This window comes from Asterias rubens, chromosome 4 (assembly GCF_902459465.1).
Source record: "Asterias rubens chromosome 4, eAstRub1.3, whole genome shotgun sequence".
In the NCBI taxonomy this organism is placed as follows: Eukaryota; Metazoa; Echinodermata; class Asteroidea; order Forcipulatida; family Asteriidae; genus Asterias; species Asterias rubens.
In genome coordinates, this window is record NC_047065.1 from 6940887 (window position 1) to 6963263 (window position 22377).

The 22377-nt window shown below is 40.3% G+C and overlaps 3 protein-coding genes across 4 annotated transcripts; 1 reads left to right on the forward strand and 2 right to left on the reverse strand.

Moving 5' to 3' along the window:
• Positions 1-3562: 3562 nt before the first annotated feature.
• Positions 3563-8456, reverse strand: LOC117289681 (phosphomethylethanolamine N-methyltransferase-like). 2 transcript variants are annotated; one of them, XM_033770912.1, is made up of 5 exons: positions 8380-8456; positions 6660-6813; positions 5025-5156; positions 4391-4507; positions 3563-3752 (listed from the first exon to the last, which is right to left on the reverse strand). In XM_033770912.1, exons 3-5 carry the CDS (start codon positions 5076-5078, stop codon positions 3627-3629), a joined length of 297 nt encoding a protein of 98 aa, XP_033626803.1. In that variant the 5' UTR covers positions 5079-5156; positions 6660-6813; positions 8380-8456; the 3' UTR covers positions 3563-3626. The 2 variants fall into 2 exon arrangements, with proteins under 2 accessions (XP_033626803.1, XP_033626804.1); XM_033770913.1 differs by lacking the exon at positions 6660-6813 and having other exon boundaries at positions 8380-8397.
• A 2853-nt stretch (positions 8457-11309) lies between these two features.
• On the reverse strand, positions 11310-14328 carry LOC117289711. Its single transcript, XM_033770965.1, has 2 exons — positions 14243-14328; positions 11310-12305 (listed from the first exon to the last, which is right to left on the reverse strand). Exon 2 carries the CDS (start codon positions 12235-12237, stop codon positions 11350-11352), a length of 888 nt encoding a protein of 295 aa, XP_033626856.1. The 5' UTR covers positions 12238-12305; positions 14243-14328; the 3' UTR covers positions 11310-11349.
• A 3526-nt stretch (positions 14329-17854) lies between these two features.
• Positions 17855-19614, forward strand: LOC117288885. The gene is made up of 2 exons (XM_033769748.1): positions 17855-18983; positions 19535-19614. Exons 1-2 carry the CDS (start codon positions 17855-17857, stop codon positions 19612-19614), a joined length of 1209 nt encoding a protein of 402 aa, XP_033625639.1.
• The last annotated feature ends 2763 nt before the right edge of the window (positions 19615-22377 follow it).

Sequence of the window (22377 nt, forward strand, 5' to 3'; positions counted from 1 at the left end):
GTAATAGTGGATATTACAATATACCTGGAATACAAAGCTGGAATACAAAGCTGTTGAGAAGTGGACAATTGAACCGGTTTTATTTCAGCATTCCGCCAAACAGATGTTAAGTCTTTGTTCACCTGCTCTGTTCATGTATGTTTGTTCCCGTAAAACAAATCGCCTGGTGCTTGATGATGGCGTGGTAACCCTCTCCTCTCTCACTGTGTATTCATTGTCATCTTGGAATGTCGGGAATTCTTTGGAAAATGTACGATGGGCGTGCCTCTATACACGAGGGGAAGAGGGGGGCGGGGCTCCCTCTTCCACATATCGGGGAATAAAACAAATACTAGACGTTGTTGACCTCGAATTAGATTTGACAAAATAACAACAGGCTGTTTACCGCTGATACTTGTCGAACCCTATTACAAAGTACTCCTGTGCAAAATGTTTTAACATTGTGCAGAATGATTTTTTCAAATATAATACTTTCTTCAAATAAATTTCATACAAAAATCATGTGTGCAAATGTAGCATCCCCGCATTCGTCCGATGTGAGTCAACGTTTGCAACAAGGACCAAGTCTCGCTGCCTCTTTGGCAATTTAAATACCAAGAACATAATAAAATTTACGATTAATTTGTTCTTGTTAAATACAAATTTTCGAGCGTGTGTAAAGCGGAGGCCCTAAAGTGGTAAGGCACATACTTAAAATTTCCGATATGTATTTTAACATGCCCAGAATTTAACGAATTCCTCGACGCCTGTGGCAAGAGTAAGACCTGCCGGACAGCCGATATGTAGCAGAGGGTGTCCCCCCCCCCCCCCCCCCCCCCCCCAAATGTTCGCATCAAACACAGTAATTCTTTTGTACAGAAGAAATGTATCCTCTTACAAATTCCAGAGATTCCCTGAACACTGCAGACACAATTGCCCACTACCATAGTTCAGCTAAAATGGCTCTCTTTTAGCAATCGGTTTTATCATAGTCGCCATTTAGACCGATGATAAAGGAGAGCCATCGCCCTTACAATGTGGGCTATTCACACAGCACATTGAGCACCGAATGCTCAGCACGGGCTCAACAATGACATGAAGGTGAAGCAGAGTTCAACCAATTCAGATGTACATTAAGAAGTCGAAAGAAATGCGTACTACTCTTGGAAACACTGTTTGAAAACTGTCCATATCCTGCTACCAATTGTCCACGCAATTTTGCTTTAAGGAAATATCTCATTCGAGTGTATACTATTTCTTTCGTAACGAATGCTAAACAAAAACATTACAAAAACAAGAATGGGTGTGTTGAACAACACAAATGCCCCGCTGAGATACGAGTTCTACACCAAGTCTTTTTTGAGTTATTGTTTCAGCCGAAAATGAGCTTAAAATTTATCTGAGGAGTCCAAATACAAGATGCGTCTAGGGGGATCCCATGACCAATCCACAAGACCAAGTTTGAAGTTGATACGCCAAGTCCTTCTTGAGATTTCGCTCGGACAACATTTCTTTTGTTTTTGGCATAACGAGCTTAATATTTATCTGAGGGGGTACCAAAAACAATAGGCTTCTGGGGGATCCCATGACCAATTCACAAACCAAGTCTACCGAGGACTGTCCCCGGTGTGACTTTTTCCCGGATCCCTTTTGTTAATGTCCTCGGTTATCAATAGTAGACGTGCCCACACACACACACACACACACCCACACAGTACGAACAAAAAGAGTTCATTATACAGGAAGACTTTATTGTTCATACATCTGTATGCATAACTACCTTAATCATATTCGAATACATCAAAATAACAGCAGGAAGTTTGAAACTGTTAAACAAACTTAAATATTTTGTTATCCCCCATGCATAAAAATCGAATCCCAACTGACCTTTTACGTGTGGCAAGAGTAGAATAATTCTCTTTAATCTGATAATAGCTGATTTTCATTACCGGTATTCGAGTGGACAGCACAATCCCCATATAGTCGACTCCTGTTCATCTGACTTATCTCATAATACCATTGTGGGTTTTTTTATTACCTTTTATTTATTTGTTTGAATCATCATTGTAAAAAAAAACAGGGTTGTTCTAAAACCCCCTCGACCCACGACCCACGACCCCCTCGACCATCGACTTTTGCGCGATCTTTTTTTTTGTACACCGAAATTGCCACAGTTAACCTCAGCCAATCACACACACAATTTTGTATGCTGACATCGACTACCATGCCTCGCACATCACAACACAGCGCACGAGACACGTAGTATGCACGAAGCAAACTTCGCGTGATTGGCTGCCGAGATCGGGCCTGTGACAATTGTGATGTACACATAAAAAACCGCGGTATTTCCACGTGTATCTCTTGGCCGATCCGATATTATCATCCCAACTGGGAACCTGCGTGTACCGCCCGAGTACGATTACGGCCAATTCATTACGTGATGATCAGGCGGACCCATTTCCGGCCGATCGCTCTCGTCCTGTGTACTATGGTACTACTAGTTGCTCCAAGTGGAGCTCAATATTGTAGACCCGACCGACCAAATGGCCACACGGACGTGTTTGGGGTCCCCAATCGGTGTGTGCACTTGTCGTGCGGAAGCGGAGAGTAAATACTCCCAATTATGTGTGGCTGATGCGGATAAATACCGCAGTCTCAGACTTGAAGTCAAGCCTAGTCGTGGAAGGAAGTTGCGTCGCGGATCACACACTGTGAATTCTAAATCGGGGACTTAATTCTTGCTCGGCCGTAAAGCGACATTTTATGAATTCGGAATTGGGACATTCTTCGAACACGGGGCGGACGTCGGAGAGTCGTGGGTCGAGGGGGTCGAGGGGGTTTTAGAACAACCCAAAAAAAACATCATCACCATCCATCAACTATATCAACACCACAGCTTGATTCGGTTACAAATATCTTAGTAAGTTTTTGGTCGTGTACGGTTTAAAACGTGTCATAAAATAAAACACAAATAACCCACCGTGCACATGTAAAAAAAAAAAAGACAAAAAAAGGCTCTTTTCTGACCTACTTTTAAGCAGGGAAATTAATTTAGAATGGTATGAAGACAACTAAAAGTCCATTTTTGTGTACACAGTTAACGTTTGAAATGCTATTTGTGTATTATGGCGAAAACAATTAGTTATGATCGCCCACAAAACATAAGATTTTTAATGTTTTCTGCTCCGATGACCGTGTAAGTGTAAACTTTCACTGGTTTATTTCAAGTGTTGTTGTGTCAAATAAAGTGTGGTCTTTGACTATAAACTGTGCGAGTCCTGCGTGTATTCGAACTTCCGGGACCTAAATGATATAAAAAAGTTACATTCATATGAGTTGTTTATTCTTTTTCGAAACTTGCACAGTCCTGCTGTCAATGTTGTCCGCGTGACTAAACGTTTGAAGCTTATCTAGACAGTTACCACGTAACATATCTTAGTTCTTTATCTCCATAACAAAACAAACTTTGATGATAATACATAATTTTACTAAGATTTTTCAATTAAAACTCTTCAAAAAGCTCTTTCTGAAAAACTTGTATAACGATGCCTCCTTCGGTTTAAAACCTGGAAAGTAAATCATTTGTACAAATGGCACCATCTATCCTCCTGCACCTTGAGGTGACCTTCAAGATGATTCTTTGTGACTTAAGTTTCCTTGGCCTTGTTCTTCTCAGCTAAGAAGAGTCCCCATTTCTGGTCCCCAGCTTTGGTCCGAATCAGCTTGTTGGTCCATCCGTCAATCAAGTACTTGAAATCATCCTCGCTGAAATCCTTAAAAACAAAGTGCGTATATATACATAAACATGTTACAATGTGGGGTTTTTTTGTTGGTTGGTTTATGTCCATTTGCTTCGCGTGAAAAATAAGATATTGGGAGTAACAGTGGTCTGTGAGTCTCAATGGGCTCAGCAACATGTGGCAGCAGATGCCCAAACTGTTCGAATTCTGAGTATGCGCAGATCTCCGGGAATGAAAAAAAAAGATCCTTCCAATTAAATATATGTAAAAGTAATATTGCGCGTTACGCCCCAACTGGTTGACAAAAAGAGGGAGCATCACACATTTTTCGAATGGGGACTAATGGTGGGGTGGCGCAAACGCGTTTGTGCGTCTGCCCGATAGTGCACAATTCCAAACCCGTTTGCCAACCAAAAGGCTACAAATAAAGAATAAAATTATTCGTACACACGGTTGTATGTAATCAGCGTATTTAAAAGGAAGGGCCATCGATCTCTACCAATATTCATGAAGATCAATTGGAAGAGCTATAATGTCACCCGGCAACTCTGCTGCCACTTAAAGCGTTTAATAAAGTCCTGGATGAATTTTAGAAAGCGTGTAAGTTGATAAAGAAAAAAAATGTCTAGACGCAGATTTCTACATGTTTCTTTTTGTCCAATCGTCCTTACCTTCATGAATTCCTCTTTGTTGTTCTCGACTCTGGTTTTCTCTCCTTCCAAGGCCTCAATGAATTGCCAGGTTCGATCCTCTGCGTTCACACTCACGAAACCAGCTTCTTCGAGCAGCTGGAAAAAAAGGATATCAGAGATCATTTTCAAGTCACATTAAATTTTGTGAAAATTTGAAAGAAGATGTAACACTGGTTTTAGGTCAGCTTTTCCAGTTTTCTATAGAGTCCTTAATATTTACAATACAATTCATCATCGTCCAAAACAATAGACCTTTATCATGGTGTCACCATACTGGTCATGTTCCCCGTTTCCAATAACAGTAATAATTGCTAACATTCATTGCACAAACATGGCACCAGACTATTATTTCGTCCAGCGTTAATTTGGTTACAACTACTCTTGGAATGGAGTAAAATCAAAATGGCCACACCGTGGTAAAGGTCTATACCACCCTGTACATAGAACAGTCATCACATTCAATACATGGTACCGCCTACGTTTATTGTCGACATCATACTTCATACTTTCAGTGTCAAAACTGTATTAGCACCCGGAGATGGGGCAAGGGGAACACCCTCTCCTAAACATACAATGTTAACCAGGAATAAATTATGCACTGATATTTAGTTACCTTTCCGTATTGTTCTGGGGTATACAGAGTGTAACCACGCTGAGCAACGTACATCTTGAAGGTTTCAGTGTGAGGCAAATCACCACAGCAGTAGTCCGATATGAGCAGCTTTCCTCCAGGCTTCAACCATGTCTTAAAAAAGGAAACGAAGTTTGACAATTTAGGGAGGTTTCGCACGCGAACGGATACGCATACGCATACGTTTAGCTATCCATCCGTAACCTACTTAAGTGTAGCAAGCAGGGCCCAATTTTGACTCTCGGTTGAAAAAGCCGCGCGGCCGGGTGCATTTTTGACTCGAGTTATTAATTACTAAATGCAAATTTGGAGAGTAAAATGGTTATTAACCGGTATCTGCGATGTCTATTTGGCCATAAAAAGGTAATAGTTGACATATTGAGATCATCGCTTTACTGGCTCTTTAAACACACCATTTTCCTCTTGTGCAGAAGCACCCCTCGAAATCCTTAGAAGAAGAATTCCTAACAGTCCAGAACGCATGAAGACACAAAAGAAGTGGAGGAAGGCCTTTTTAAGCCACAAATCGAGCATCAAATTTTGTTACCGTCATCTTGTGCAAAAGCACCCCTACATCGTTCATGAATTCCGGTGACTTCAGAGCGATATTGAATACAGACAATACGATGGGATGGGCCTACACCATGCCACATCTCGTGCACCAAACGTATTTTCTTTCGTTGTCTTGTTCTATGTTCCAACTTTCTGATAACAATTCATTACATTGATTATTACCAGAACAATGTTGAGTTCTTTGCCCAGCCTCAAGAATTTGTTACATCTATAATTGGGTCATGTGGATGGGGAAAGGTACACTACGCCTATTTGAGGAGCAGAAAATCTTATATCACATTTAAACACATAAAATATGGCCGTCCGGGTGTTACAGAAATAATATTGATAAAAATCGTAAATTTATTGATTTGGTTTTAAGATTTTATAGCCAATATCAAAGTGTAAAAATGGTGCATCGAATGGCTTGCGTTTGGGCAATCATTAAATAAAAACAAACATTAAAAAAACTGTCATATTGTGCGTATTCCACCTCGGCGATTTTTAAACAGATGAAATATAGTCCTTTAAGCAGTAAAATCTTATAACGATTTGTAAAGCCAATTTTCTTTAAAATCACTGGAATTTGTAAAGTTGGACTTGCATCGTCATAAAACAAACAGGAGGATACGTTTTTGGAATCACTCATCATCCGAAGGCATGAGGTTAAACAACTCGACAACATTAAAGACAGTGGACACTATTGGTAATTGTCAAAGACAAGGCTTCTCACTTGGTGCATCTCAACATATGCATAAAATAACGAGTTCAATCGGTCGTTAAAGTTGCGAGATAATAATGAAAGAAAAATTACCCTTGTCACACGAAGTTTTGTGCTTTCAGATGCTTGATTTCGAGACCTCAAATTCTAAATATGAGGTCTCGAAATCAAATTCGTGGAAAATTACTTCTTTCTCACAAACTACGCCACTTCAGAGGGAACCGTTCTCACAATGTTTTAGACTATCAACCTCTCCCTATTACTCGTTACCAAGGTTTTATGCTAATAACTGTTTTGAGTAATTAGGCTACCAATGGTGTCCACTGCCTTCAAACCACTTTTACCTTGATTGGCACTGGACACTCCTGCTAAAGATAAGCTCAAATCCAGTTCCGGCATTGTCGGCATTATGTTCTCCGGTCACTGTGCCTTGAAACACGGCGTTGTAGTAGGCTGGGTTACGGTAAACAGTCGGATTGAAGTCCCTCTTCTTGTTCCCTGTCATTATTTTTTCCAAAGAGACACTTTAAATCATCTCCAAAGTTTGAGTGATTTATGATCACAATAATATGTTAGACATACTTGTAGTTTTATGCAAAGTTGATTTTATAATTACAGGAATAGTGGACTCTCGAGTTCTTCTTCTGCAGAGAAAAAAAGTGTTCCCAATTTCATCCAAAGGAGCTCAAACGTGTGAAAATGCAGTTGGCTTGACCTTTCCCAAGAATGCACAATGAGCGTGCGTAATTACCACTACATACGGATCCGCACAAAATGAGGAAACATCGTGCCTATTTTGCAGGGCCTTTTATAAAGGCAGGACGTGTACGCACGTCTGTGCCTAATACTGGGGACGGCGTTTGCCTACTAATGTCTGTCCGCATACATCAGGAGAAATGGTGGATGAAACATTGCCTTTCCTGTATGAACTTGCTTGTAAACACTTTCTTGCATTGATCAATTTGCCGACAACTCGCCATATACAACCACTACACAAATGGATTAGTCTTAACCCAAGATGTCAAGCGATCAATTAACACCAACAGTAGTACATAGTATACTATGCACTGGCGACTAAGCAGGAAAGCGCCCTTTGTTGACCATGTATACAAACCCTGTGAAAAAGATGGCGGCCGACGCATTAGAGATATTTTTCCACGAGAAAAAAAACTCTTTAATTTTTATAACCGAAATGTAACCTTTAGTAAATTCTCTTTTAGCTAATATAATAAAGTAATCATACTTAACAGTTTTAATTTATGGCTTTTTGTGGATTTTAAATGCATATTGAAGGCGAGTTGACAGCACCAAGCGAGTTGACGGCAAATTGACAGCAAGTGATACAGTACTCAGTAGGAGATGTGACACTTGACTTAGCCTTTTTCATTTGCACAAGCTGCCCTTTTTGTTACGACGCAAACTTTGTTTACTTCTTGCTTGTTTTACGAAAGATTGTGCCCGACATGCCAATTGTGGCACTGAACTCAAAGCCATGCGCACATATGACTTATGAGCTCACACTACAAATTGGTACATTGATCACATCGCCAGTGCAGAACTTGGAACTTATTTTTGGAAATATTTTCATCCATGGATATAATATTGTTAGCTGTTAACTTATTGAAAGTGTAGTGGGGGACACTTAGCCGTAGATTAGAATATATGATCGGACAAACAGGTAAGAAATAAAGATAAGTTTAGTATTCACTTGTTTTAGTCAAACTGTTGTTCGCATTGTAAAGAAAGAAGCATACCCAGGACGTCACTCACTCACTGCAGTGGCACTGACTGACGACTGACGTCCTACCACTACCACCACTGGTGGCACTACACGCACTAGGGCTAAGATGTATGAACTATACATGTAAACCTTATTTTATACGGTTTCTAGAAGTAGGGTCATGCACCCTGCTGAAGCAGAATTGAAAGGTAGAATTTGAATCGCCCCAAGCAAAAGGTCATTAATTAATAATACGACATTATTACTCATTTGCGTTATTTACGGAATTCATTATTTACTACAAATATTATGATTAACAATAATGTAATACAATTCTGACTTACCTTATCGGTTGTAAATTATCTTTGGGGCATGCAGATCCCAGTCCCACAGTAGACAACAGTTTACTACACACCACGCTTGTATTGTATTTGTATACAAAGTGAGTGGAGTTATAGTTGCACAATGCCAACGCACACGTGTAAATTTCACTTCCGGGTTGGAGGGCAACTTAACTGTCACTGGAGGGCGCTGTATAATAAACCTCCTGCCAGGATCAGGAGGCAGTTTTTTGTTTTGTTCCACATGCTGGCTGCTAGCACTTGCGACGGCCAGCGTTTGGTACGAAAAAAAAAAAATGCTGCCATGAGTAGGGAAGGTCATACACTACACTCACTCAGGATGCTAATTGCTATTTATTTAAAGTCTCTCAGCCTCTTGAAAACAAATCAGATATTACGTTTCGGACAACTACCTTAAGATTTCTTTTCACTTTTTGGTTGGATTTTTTGCTAATTACCCTAGAAAAAAAAAGCACCCCGAAAAAATAATAATTGTGGGTTTGTTTTCTCCCAAACTGGCTCGCTGCCTGTTTCCGTGAGCCATTTCTCCCACTTCCGCAAAATTAGAATTAATTTAAAGCCTTCAGTGGACACTATTGGTAAATACTCAAAATAATTATAAGCATAAAACCTTTACTGGTAACGAGTAATGGGGGGGGGGGGGTTAATAGTAAAAAAAAAAACAGAGTGAAAAAGGGCTCCCTCTGAAGTGATTTAGAGAAAGAAGTAAGTTACCACGAATTTGATTTCGATACCTCAGATTTAGAATTAGAGGTCTAGAAATCATAGTCCAGTCATACTGCAGCTTTACCTGGAAAAAATGCAACAGAATTGATTTTAACTGTTATGGGTTCTGTACAGACACCCAAGTTTAACCATCTGAAAGCACACAACTTCGTGTGACAAGGGCGTTTTTTTACTTTCGACGACCAATAAATTTAGCTTAAATTTTCACAGGCTTCTTATTTTATGCATATGCTGAGATACCCCAAGTGAGAATACTGGTCTTTGATAATTAACAATAGTGTCTTGTCTTTAATTAATTAACAAATCTCCTTAAACATTAGCACAGAGCCATTATTTGTAACGCGCCGTCGCGGTCAAGGACTTTCTATTGGTTTGATGAGTGTACGAGAACTAAATAATAACGGACACGATGAACAGGAATCATGGAACAAAACAAACGAATAATAAATCATTGTGACTCAGGATTCTCGGATTCTTCTCGGATTTTTTATTTATTTTTTTATTTTTTTTTATTCTTCGGACAAGCAAAACAATAAACAAGCACAGGCCGTCCAGGGAAGGGCAAAAGTAAAAAAAAAATGTCATCAAGAAAGATGTGCCCTCGAGGCCTCCCAGACCTAGCTCATAAAAAATACATGTTTATAATACTAAACATCATTAAACATTCTAAAATTGCAGTAAAAATTTAAACAAAAGATTCTCTTTGATTCCCTTTGATTCCCTTCTTGTGTTATAAAAAATCGCAGGCACTTACAATAATATAGTTCCAATCTGAGTGTAAATTGCGAGAAAAAAATAATGGGGGAGTCGGAGCATCACAAGTTCGTCTTTACTCTTGAAGGCCAAGCGATCAGCACCCACTATTCCTTAAAGGAACACGTTGCCTTGGATCGGTCGAGTTGGTCTTTGAAAAGCGTTTGTAACCGGTTTTTTTTTAAATGCATATGGGTAGAAAGATGTTGTAAAAGTAGAATACAATGATCCACACAAACATGCCTCGAAATTGCACGGTTTTCCTTTTACCTCGTCGACTAACAGGGTCGGCCATTTATGGGAGTCAAATTTTTGACTCCCATAAATGGCCGACCGTGTTAGTTCGCACAGTAAAAGGAAAACCACGCAATTTCGAGGCAAACTTGTGTGGATCATTGTATTCTACTTTTAAAACATATTTCCAACCATATGCATTTTATAAAAAAAGGTTACAAACGCTTTTTATAGACCAACTCGTCCGATTCAAGGCAACGTGTTCCTTTCAGATCGCTTGGGAGCCCAAGCCCGCGAATCCACGATTTGGCGCGCACCTCACCAGCAATCCAATTCTGCTGACCATAAGCACCATGATATTCATTACAAAGTACACAAAATACTAACTACATAGTACACAATGTTAGTTTTTAACAAAAAGTATTAATTTGAACCCCAAATACCAAAACTTTGTAAAACTAAGTTATTTTTAATTAATTACGTACACAAAATACTAACTACATAGTACACAATGTTAGTTTTTAATAAAAAGTATTTTTGAACCCCAAATACCAAAACTTTGTAAAACTAAGTTATTTTTAATTAATTTTTTTTATAATTAAAACACGATGGGTAAAAACACAACAGTCTAAACCGGTTTGTAGGACTACTAGTTGAAAGAGAATAATATCTTCCTAATAAGATAATAAGAATGAAAGAGTGCAGGGGATGAGTTGGGTTAATTTAAGCGATGAACTTGTTTTCTACGATTTAATTCAAGTGTTTCGCTTCTTTAAAGGCAGTGGACACTATTGGTAATTACTCAAAATAATTATTAGCATAAAACCTTTCTTGGTGACAAGTAATAGGGAGAGGTTGATGATATAAAACATTGTGAGAAACGGCACCCTCTGAAGTGCTATAGTTTCCGAGAAAGAAGTAATTTTCCACGAATTTGATTTCGAGACCTCAGATTTAGAACTTGAGGTCTCGAAATCAACCATCTAAACGCACACACCTTCGTGTGACAAGGGTGTTTTGTTTTTTCATTCATATCTCGCAAGTTCGATGACCGATTGAGCTCAAATTTTCACAGGTTTGTTATTTTATGTGTATGTTGAGATACACCAACTGTGAAGGCTAGTCTTTGACAATTACCAATAGTGTCCACTGCCTTTAAACCAATGTAGGCATTACGCAGGTCCAAAGTGGTCGTTCAAAGACCGTACAAAACCCGCACGTACCTCGCAGATGATGTTATCACTCTAGAACATGGCGCTGCTGGTAAAGTTTTTCATAGAAGGGCATACAACGCTGAATGAGTGCAGCTACTTTCGGACTAGGTGTCGATTTGATCTCCGATTCCACTTCTTTTGAGAAGCAAGCGGCAGTGATAGCCTTTTGTTTGTAATGGAGTTGAAATGATGCCAGATTGGGGCGGCAAATGACCCATCTGGCTTGGGCTGGTTCTCCGTTGTCTTCTCCCCATTCCACCATCTTTTTCCTGAAAGGTATCCCTGTTGCCTGACAGTAAGCCGGTATCATTGCTTCCGGGTCGGCCAGGAGATCATCAGCATCCATGACGAAGGGGTCGGGGTCCAGGTTTTCTCTGACGTATTCGTAGAGCTCAATCAAGCTTTGAAACCCTCCTGCGAGACTGCCCATCTGTAGATCCTGCCACGCCTCCATCTTCTCTTCATCCATTGTTCCAGAAGATGGTTTGAACTCCAAGTTGAGTTTCCTCCATGATGGAATTGTTTTGTTGGGATTACGAATAAGGAAAGTGTGCCGATATCCGTTTGGGATTTCATCCCAACCTTTCCCTGCTATCTTCAGACTGTATGCGTGATCCTTAACGAATACTAGTCTGGCCCCTTCATGTTCTTCTTCTAATGTCTGTTTTACCCAGGAAAATGTATTCACCTGGTTATCGTAGGCGAGGTCCGAACCAGGAAGATCACTGGTAGCCTTGTCAAGTACACTATTAACTCTCGGAAACACCCTTTCTGGGCCAAAGTATGCAGCAGCGGTATAGGGCTCGTAGAAGTATTTTCCTCCTTCGATTGTGCTTAAGGCTCGCATGGTTACCGTGGAGCATGAACGGTAAACCGCCCACAACATAACACGAGGCTGATTGGTGTCTGCCATGATCCTCAAGATTGTTGTATAATGTGCTGCCGATGTCAATTATGCTGTCAACCACCAGTATTGTCTCTCTGAAGAAGAAAAAAAATCCCCAAAAAGATGACTACCTGAAATTTCACAAGATTTCCCAAGCATAACACGAATCCACACAAAACCCTTTATGATATCGGTGATGTGTTTAAATTCATCAAAGAAATCAATGATACAATTATTATTCAAAATGCCACAAAAGCGGCAATAATTTCAGTTTGAGTCTTGGTTTTTTGTAAAAAACAACAACAGTATATGTTTTGAGCATCCGCAAAATACGCAAGCAGCACACTGCATACGTCGGCCACAAGCCCTACGTGTAGATTGGTGCAAGACGTTTCTCGTTTTCCTTTCACGCACACCGCGGCCAATTCACCAATAGCGGTATTATTCATTTCAAAAGGTGATCGCGTTTTTGAGATATCGCCAAAAATACGGACCGATTAATTATATGTCACCCCAGGAAGACTAATCCGTCAGTCATAAATACCTCAGAAAGTTTCGCTATTCCTATTGGTGGAGAGCGCGTCACGTGGGTGTGTATAAACCTTTGTTCATGACCAGTAACAAGTGGTGAAACATGGGCGTGACACGCGAATTAGCACCTGTGCTTATAAGACAGTTTCTTCATTCCTATTGGTCGAGAGCAACGGCCACATCACGCGATACGCGCGACGCGCACAGCATTCCTTATAAGAAGTTGTTTACCCGATTTTCAACTAGTGGTTTAAACCCGCCGAGGCTTGGTTCTTGGTATAATTCGACGATCAAGAACCAGGCCTCGTTGGGATTAAACCACTAGTTGAAAACCTCTTCACATTGATTCCCTTATTGGAATATATCAGAAAAACGTTTTTACAGTAAATATTGTGGTGATGATGTTGTAGTGTCTTGCATCTTAAAGCAATCGCACAACATCGGCAAACAGTATTGTCCAATTGAATTGCGGTCAGGTATATTTTTGACTCGAGATATTTATTACTAAATGCAAATTTTGAGAGTAAAATGGTTATTGACCGGTATATGCGATGTCTATTTGGCCATAAGAAGGTAATAATGGACATATTGAGATCATCCTTTATTGGCTCTTTAAGTGTGTTGACCGTAAATACAGCATTATTGCATCTAATCGCAATAATATTCTGTACATGTACATGTAGATAGTGCTACAGCTCAGTGCATTTTTATGTACAATGTCCATGGCGGTCAGTAGGTGACAGGTAGACCGTGACTGTGTAGCTGTAGCCGGGCTAACTATAGAGCTATTGTGCCGTTGACCTTTTTGAATGGCCCTTTACACAGCATTGAATCCAGGGCGTTGATCGCACCATTCGTACGCTCATTGATTTACTGGGGTAAGAAACTTTTCGATTAAACCTTCTTCCTCCATGATTAAACTGAGTTGAAACTATAATCCAGTTTCCCAACATGAGTTTCATTTCAGTCTTCCGTTAGTTTAGTTTCCTTTTAAAGGCAGTGGACACTATTGGTTATTACTCAAAATAATTATTGGCATAAAACCTTACTTTGTAACGAGTAATGGGGAGAGGTTGGTGGTATAAAACATTGTGAGAAACAGCTCCCTCTGAAGTGCCATAGTTTCCGAGAAAGAAGTAATTTTCCACGAATTTGATTTCGAGACCTCAAGTTTAGAACTTGAGTTCTCGAAATCAACCATCTAAACGCACACAACTTCGTGTGACAAGGGTGTTTTTTTCTTTCATAGTTATCTTGCAACTCCGACGACCGATCGAGCTCAAATTTGCACAGGTTTGTTATTTTATGCATATGTTGAGATACACCAAGTGAGAAGACTGATCTTTGACAATTACCAATAGTGTCCACTGTCTTTAAGTGAAACATAGCAGTTATAACTTGTAAACCACGTCCAATTTGGCCTGTGGGCCCACGAAATGTGATACTAATAATAATAAAATGAAATGAAATTATACAATAATGTCATGTAATTCTGACTTACCTTATCAGTTGTTAGTGTTCTTCGGGCTATCCTAGATCCCAAAAACAACAGCAGTTTACTACAGATGTATTGCACCGGGTTGTTCATGGAATGCACTAAAAACTAATTCTCTCACCGGTTCAGTGCTAGATTTGGTTCCAAGTCTGTCTGTGATCGTGGCTTTTAATCTACCCGATAGCTAGACTGGGCCCCTGTCTTTATCCGCCAAGTGTGACGTCAGATGTTCAGACTACCCGAAAATGTATCTACGCTCATTTATGTTAACTTTGTCCACGTTCATCCTAATAGCGCCCTCTTGCAGGTTAATCTGTAGTAATCAGTCAAAACCAAAGATCGTATAGCGCCGCTACGCGGCGCTATACGATCTTTGGTCAAAACTACTAGTTCAGAAGGATGTCTAATAAAACTCACCACTTAATATATGCACACCGGGCCGGAGAAAAGTCGAGGTCCTGAAGACTGGAGTGCTACACTACAGGTTAAAACGCCGACCGTAGCACGGTACGATGAACACAGCAGAAATCATCGCTCCAATCCAGGCGTGGCACCCTAGACGCATCAGAGAGGCCATAGAGATCCACAAGCATGACACCGTACCCCAAGACATCGGCTTCCACATCAGCGACATCTGGCTCCCCCTTCTCCCGACCAATGGATCTTCTATATCCACGGTCACCCCCTAGGCCCCCAACCATTAGACTGCTTTGGGTCATCCATACCCTCAGTCACCTAGGCCCCACACCCTCACTATCCCCTGTGCTTGTTCCTACTGACACGGTTCAGTGAGCACACACCCCCCACACACCACCCAAGGCTCCACAACAGGTTTCACCACGCATCATCGAGTTCACTTCCCGCCTCTATTTCCCGCCTTCATGCATCACCGCTGATCCACCGCCCAGTACTTAAGCAGCATGCAGCATCAGAGTCCAGCATTCTCCAGAAGACGATCAGAGCATACTGATCGAAACGTCGAGTTAATCCAACGGTTCTTTTTAGAACCACCCCAACTCATTTAGAGATTGTTATTACATGGTGTTACCGCAAACTTTTCTATAAAACTGCTGTACATACGCTGGCAATGGGAGACTTTCTGGGACGATAGAGGGCAGCAGACTTACCGGGTAAATCCATTGTTCTCAGAATTATGCGCATGTTCACAACTACGTAAACAATGGAAATTTACCCGGTATGTCTGCTGCCACCTAGCGTTGGAAAGTCTCCTATTTTGTAACTCTTTGCATAGTGAGGTCAAAGTTCAGTACATGTAGCTGTATGGCGTGCCAAATGCAACAACAATAAAAAAAACACTAAATGTGTATTGACGATTTAGGTCACTACAAACCCAAAGGTGGACGGAACACTCTGATTGGTCAGCATCTCCTAGGCCTTCACTATGCACATTCAAACTAAACCGTTTATATCACGGGAAATAGCACAGAAATACAACATTGATGCAAATGTAACTAATCTGTACTGCTCGGTGATTAACTTACAGTTTGGAAACATACATTTTTTTTAGATTCAAATTACGTAACAAAGTGTTGGGAAATTCTTTGGAAGATTCCATTCAAATCAAAGGTATCAAACAATGTCGTCTAGTTTTCAACATTTCGAGATTAGATCTTGTATTAGTTTATGTATAAATTAGATATAGCGTACTGTATACAAACAGTGCACTATAAAATAAAAGCAATGGCTCAATTATACAGAAAATGTTGACTCGATTATATCCTATTTGGAATAGACGCAGCCAACGGGTTTTTGTCGTCTCCTGATTGGTCATCTGTCTGGCATTGTGTTGTTATGCAAATGTGGGTTGTGAATAAATGAATATTTCGTATACACAAGAGGTCAAGTCTGAGATTGCGAGTTAGAGCGTGTGATAGCAAATCTGCAGGGGAACTCTGCGTGGCTGATGCTGAGAAATAACCGCAGTCTCAGACTTGAAATCAAGTCCAGTTTCAGTGCCTTTCGGAAGCAATGCGCAAGACAGACTTCGCGCACGCACAGGTAGAGGCCTTACAGCCGGATACTCATAGTCTTGCCCCAAGACGATATTGCTCGATATTGGATAGTGAACTGCGCTCAGTTGTATAGCGCGCCCTTCTTTGACTGGTTTGTTGGGCAAGACTAGTCTCCGGCGTAGTCTGGCAAGCTCTCGCCATACTACGTAGCACTAAAGCTTTAGTAAAGGTGAAATTTTTGAACTTGTATAATTCCCGAAGTAATAATGGGATCATGTTGAAACTAAGTAGATTGTTTGATATTGGCAAATTCTTGTCAATTGTGAAATGACGTCATGATGACGTCATCAAATGATTTTTTTTGCATTTTTTTTTTTTCATTCTTTGCCCTTTAAGTCATAAATTTCTTTCTGAACATGGTATAAAATCTAAATATTTTTTAATAGACTGGATAGGTCATGACTGCTTTGAATAAAACATGAATTTAAACTCAATTAAATTTAAATTAGTTTGAAAATGTTATTAACGAAACAGCTATGCCTTTGTGCACAAACGCAATCATGTCTATTTTTATTTTTTATTTTTTTTGGGGGGAGGGGGGTGAACAGCCGCCAGCTAAAGTCATATTGGTCTGTGTGGAAATATTAATAATTTCAACATGACTATACCTTGAGAAGACATTACTTTTTTTATATTACAACAAAGGTGACACACATCACGAGTTACCCCAGGGTAAAGGAAGGGGCCTGGGTGTGAATGCTCCAGTTTAATGGACTTTTCGCCGAATTGTCCTTGCAGGGTATTTCCAATGATGACATTTAATTTCGCTTCAAATGGCAGGTGAAACAGTTCACCATGGTTGTCATAAAAGATGATGCTGAAGGGAAGAAAGATGTGATCTATATATTGTAGCAATCCATCTTCGTTATGACCAGACTTCAAATCAATATTTTGAGCGACGTAGGCCCTTATAAAGTTTTCTTGTTAAAGGCACTGGACACTTGGTAATTACTCAAAGCAATTGTAAGCACTAAAACTTACTTGGTATTACAAACAATGGAGAGCTGTTGATAGTATAAAACATTGTGATAAACGGCTTCCTCTGAAGTAAGAAGTAATTTATAACTGAAATATTTGAATTGTATTTGAGACATCAGCTGAGGCGCACAACTTGTGCGACAAGGGTGTTTTTTCTTCCATTATTCCCTCGCAACTTCGAAGACCAATTGAGTACAAACGTTCACGGATTTGTTATTGTATGCTTATGTTGAGATACATCAAGTGAGAAGATGGTCTTGACAATTACTAAATGTGTCCAGTGCCTTTAATCTGCTCTACTGACACAGGAAATTGTCTAGGAAAATCGCCGTGTCTTCTCAGACATTGAACTGACAGTTTCTCCTTTGAATATTGTTGCCCGAAGGAGCTCAAGACATTTTCTCCTCATTCGATGATCCAGTCAGTCCATGTAAAGATTGATGTACCCGAAGTGGACATTTATAAATGGCAGGAAGACGGCAAGGGTAGCCGGTGTATGTGTTAGAAACAAGACAGTCAGGATACCAGACTGGATAAAGTGCAGACTTGCTGTTTCCAAGTGCAGACTTGCTGTTTCCATTGTATCATTACCGATCATCAAAGGACAATGAACTTAGTTGTGACCTATAGGCCTCCACCATCTAGTCAGAACGGCCTTAAAACATCTACGTTCCTGGAGGAATGTGAACTTCTTCTTGATGCACTCAACGAGATCCCAGGAAAATTGCTAATTCTCGGCGATCTGAACATACACTTTGACAGCCCCAGTCGCTATGATGTTGCACGCATCATGAACTTGCTCAGGACAGCAAGACTGATCCAGTATGTTTCATCTCCAACTCACAGAGGTGGTCATATTCTTGATGTAGCTATTGCCAGGGAGGATGAAAACCTACTCTGCTCTGTGCAGATTGATCCCTGCCTTCTATCCGATCACTACACAATCAGTTGCAGAATTCAATCAAAGAAACAAACTCTTCAATCCAAACCCACTTTGTTCCGCAAGTTTTGCAATCTAGACAACCAAAGGTTCTCCGCTGATCTCTCTTCTAAGTTAAGTGGGGTTCAAATGACTGACGACTTGAACAAGTTTATATCTGATGCTGATAACATCATCAAATGTGTTCTCGATGAGCATGCTCCAATTTGCTCAAGAAAATCAATGACTCGTCATCGCCCAAAATGGTATACCGATGATGTCGATGCTGCTAGGCGTGAGAAGAGGCGAGCTGAGAGGAAATGGCGGAAAGCCCTCAGACTAAACCCTGCAAGTGACCCACTACCCTATCATGAAGCAAAGACTTTAGTGGCATCGGCTGTATCTGATTCTAAACAGGCCTACTATCATGACATCTTCGAGCGCTCTTCACCGAAGGACATGTTTAAAGCAGTTAACGAACTCTTGAACAAGAACAAACGTGTGCTGCCCAACGCTGAATCATCTGTGGAACTTGCTTCTGCTTTCTGTTCCTTCTTTACTGATAAAGTGAGGAATATAAGGAAGTGCATCGATGATCTCAATGTTCACGCATCTGTTCTTGGTCTAGTTTCCGCTAAACCAAACACCAAGCTTTCATCATTCAATCTGGTAACATTCAGCAACCTTGAAGATATCATTAGGAAAGTACCTGATAAAACCTGCTCCCTTGATCCTCTACCGACGTGGCTGTTGAAGAAACGCATTCTTGTATTCATGCCCATCATCCTAGAGACCGTCAACTCTTCGCTGGAAAGTGGTACTTTCCCTTCCTGTCTTGGTCAAGCAACGAATACACCTGTTCTCAAGAAACAATCATCGAGTTCACTTCCCGCCTCTATTTCCCGCCTTCATGCATCACCGCTGATCCACCGCCCAGTACTTAAGCAGCATGCAGCATCAGAGTCCAGCATTCTCCAGAAGACGATCAGAGCATACTGATCGAAACGTCGAGTTAATCCAACGGTTCTTTTTAGAACCACCCCAACTCATTTAGAGATTGTTATTACATGGTGTTACCGCAAACTTTTCTATAAAACTGCTGTACATACGCTGGCAATGGGAGACTTTCTGGGACGATAGAGGGCAGCAGACTTACCGGGTAAATCCATTGTTCTCAGAATTATGCGCATGTTCACAACTACGTAAACAATGGAAATTTACCCGGTATGTCTGCTGCCACCTAGCGTTGGAAAGTCTCCTATTTTGTAACTCTTTGCACAGTGAGGTCAAAGTTCAGTACATGTAGCTGTATGGCGTGCCAAATGCAACAACAATAAAAAAAACACTAAATGTGTATTGACGATTTAGGTCACTACAAACCCAAAGGTGGACGGAACACTCTGATTGGTCAGCATCTCCTAGGCCTTCACTATGCACATTCAAACTAAACCGTTTATATCACGGGAAATAGCACAGAAATACAACATTGATGCAAATGTAACTAATCTGTACTGCTCGGTGATTAACTTACAGTTTGGAAACATACATTTTTTTTAGATTCAAATTACGTAACAAAGTGTTGGGAAATTCTTTGGAAGATTCCATTCAAATCAAAGGTATCAAACAATGTCGTCTAGTTTTCAACATTTCGAGATTAGATCTTGTATTAGTTTATGTATAAATTAGATATAGCGTACTGTATACAAACAGAGCACTATAAAATAAAAGCAATGGCTCAATTATACAGAAAATGTTGACGCGATTATATCCTATTTGGAATAGACGCAGCCAACGGGTTTTTGTTGTCTCCTGATTGGTCATCTGTCTGGCATTGTGTTGTTATGCAAATGTGGGTTGTGAATAAATGAATATTTCGTATACACAAGAGGTCAAGTCTGAGATTGCGAGTTAGAGCGTGTGATAGCAAATCTGCAGGGGAACTCTGCGTGGCTGATGCTGAGAAATAACCGCAGTCTCAGACTTGAAATCAAGTCCAGTTTCAGTGCCTTTCGGAAGCAATGCGCAAGACGGACTTCACACACGCACAGGTAGAGGCCTTACAGCCGGATACTCATAGTCTTGCCCCAAGACGATATTGCTCGATATTGGATAGTGTACTGCGCTCAGTTGTATAGCGCGCCCTTCTTTGACTGGTTTGTTGGGCAAGACTAGTCTCCGGCGTAGTCTGGCAAGCTCTCGCCATACTACGTAGCATTAAAGCTTTAGGAAAGGTGACATTTTTGAACTTGTATAATTCCCGAAGTAATAATGGGATCATGTTGAAACTAAGTAGATTGTTTGATATTGGCAAATTCTTGTCAATTGTGAAATGACGTCATGATGACGTCATCAAATGATTTTTTTTTTCATTTTTTTTTTCTTCATTTTTTGCCCTTTAAGTCATAAATTTCTTTCTGAACATGGTATAAAATCTAAATATTTTTTAATAGACTGGATAGGTCATGACTGCTTTGAATAAAACATGAATTTAAACTCAATTAAATTTAAATTAGTTTGAAAATGTTATTAACGAAACAGCTATGCCTTTGTGCACAAACGCAATCATGTCTATTTTTATTTTTTATTTTTTTTGGGGGGAGGGGGGTGAAAAGCCGCCAGCTAAATTCATATTGGTCTGTGTGGAAATATGAATAACTTCAACATGACTATACCTTGAGAAGACATTATTTTTTTTATATTACAACAAAGGTGACACACATCACGAGTTACCCCAGGGTAAAGGAAGGGGCCTGGGTGTGAATGCTCCAGTTTAATGGACTTTTCGCCGAATTGTCCTTGCAGGGTATTTCCAATGGTGACATTTAATTTCGCTTCAAATGGCAGGTGAAACAGTTCACCATGGTTGTCATAAAAGATGATGCTGAAGGGAAGAAAGATGTGATCTATATATTGTAGCAATCCATCTTCGTTATGACCAGACTTCAAATCAATATTTTGAGCGACGTAGGCCCTTATAAAGTTTTCTTGTTAAAGGCACTGGACACTTGGTAATTACTCAAAGCAATTGTAAGCACTAAAACTTACTTGGTATTACAAACAATGGAGAGCTGTTGATAGTATAAAACATTGTGATAAACGGCTTCCTCTGAAGTAAGAAGTAATTGCTAACTGAAATATTTGAATTGTATTTGAGACATCAGCTGAGGCGCACAACTTGTGCGACAAGGGTGTTTTTTCTTCCATTATTCCCTCGCAACTTCGAAGACCAATTGAGTACAAACGTTCACGGATTTGTTATTGTATGCTTATGTTGAGATACATCAAGTGAGAAGATGGTCTTGACAATTACTAAATGTGTCCAGTGCCTTTAATCTGCTCTACTGACACAGGAAATTGTCTAGGAAAATCGCCGTGTCTTCTCAGACATTGAACTGACAGTTTCTCCTTTGAATATTGTTGCCCGAAGGAGCTCAAGACATTTTCTCCTCATTCGATGATCCAGTCAGTCCATGTAAAGATTGATGTACCCGAAGTGGACATTTATAAATGGCAGGAAGACGGCAAGGGTAGCCGGTGTATGTGTTAGAAACAAGACAGTCAGGATACCAGACTGGATAAAGTGCAGACTTGCTGTTTCCAAGTGCAGACTTGCTGTTTCCATTGTATCATTACCGATCATCAAAGGACAATGAACTTAGTTGTGACCTATAGGCCTCCACCATCTAGTCAGAACGGCCTTAAAACATCTACGTTCCTGGAGGAATGTGAACTTCTTCTTGATGCACTCAACGAGATCCCAGGAAAATTGCTAATTCTCGGCGATCTGAACATACACTTTGACAGCCCCAGTCGCTATGATGTTGCACGCATCATGAACTTGCTCAGGACAGCAAGACTGATCCAGTATGTTTCATCTCCAACTCACAGAGGTGGTCATATTCTTGATGTAGCTATTGCCAGGGAGGATGAAAACCTACTCTGCTCTGTGCAGATTGATCCCTGCCTTCTATCCGATCACTACACAATCAGTTGCAGAATTCAATCAAAGAAACAAACTCTTCAATCCAAACCCACTTTGTTCCGCAAGTTTTGCAATCTAGACAACCAAAGGTTCTCCGCTGATCTCTCTTCTAAGTTAAGTGGGGTTCAAATGACTGACGACTTGAACAAGTTATATCTGATGCTGATAACATCATCAAATGTGTTCTCGATGAGCATGCTCCAATTTGCTCAAGAAAATCAATGACTCG

Excerpts from the sequence above, each read along its gene's own strand:
- LOC117289681 (XM_033770912.1), bottom strand. The coding sequence starts at position 5,078 with ATGTACGTTGCTCAGCGTGGTTACACTCTGTATACCCCAGAACAATAC. Across the intron at positions 4,508-5,024 it reads CCCCAGAACAATACGGAAAG|CTGCTCGAAGAAGCTGGTTT; the intron begins GTAACTAAATAT and ends CTTTTTTTCCAG. Across the intron at positions 3,753-4,390 it reads ACAAAGAGGAATTCATGAAG|GATTTCAGCGAGGATGATTT; the intron begins GTAAGGACGATT and ends TTTGTTTTTAAG.
- LOC117288885 (XM_033769748.1), top strand. The coding sequence starts at position 17,855 with ATGAACTTAGTTGTGACCTATAGGCCTCCACCATCTAGTCAGAACGGC. Across the intron at positions 18,984-19,534 it reads CAACTCTTCGCTGGAAAGTG|GTCACTACAAACCCAAAGGT; the intron begins GTACTTTCCCTT and ends TTGACGATTTAG.
- LOC117289711 (XM_033770965.1), bottom strand. The coding sequence starts at position 12,237 with ATGGCAGACACCAATCAGCCTCGTGTTATGTTGTGGGCGGTTTACCGT.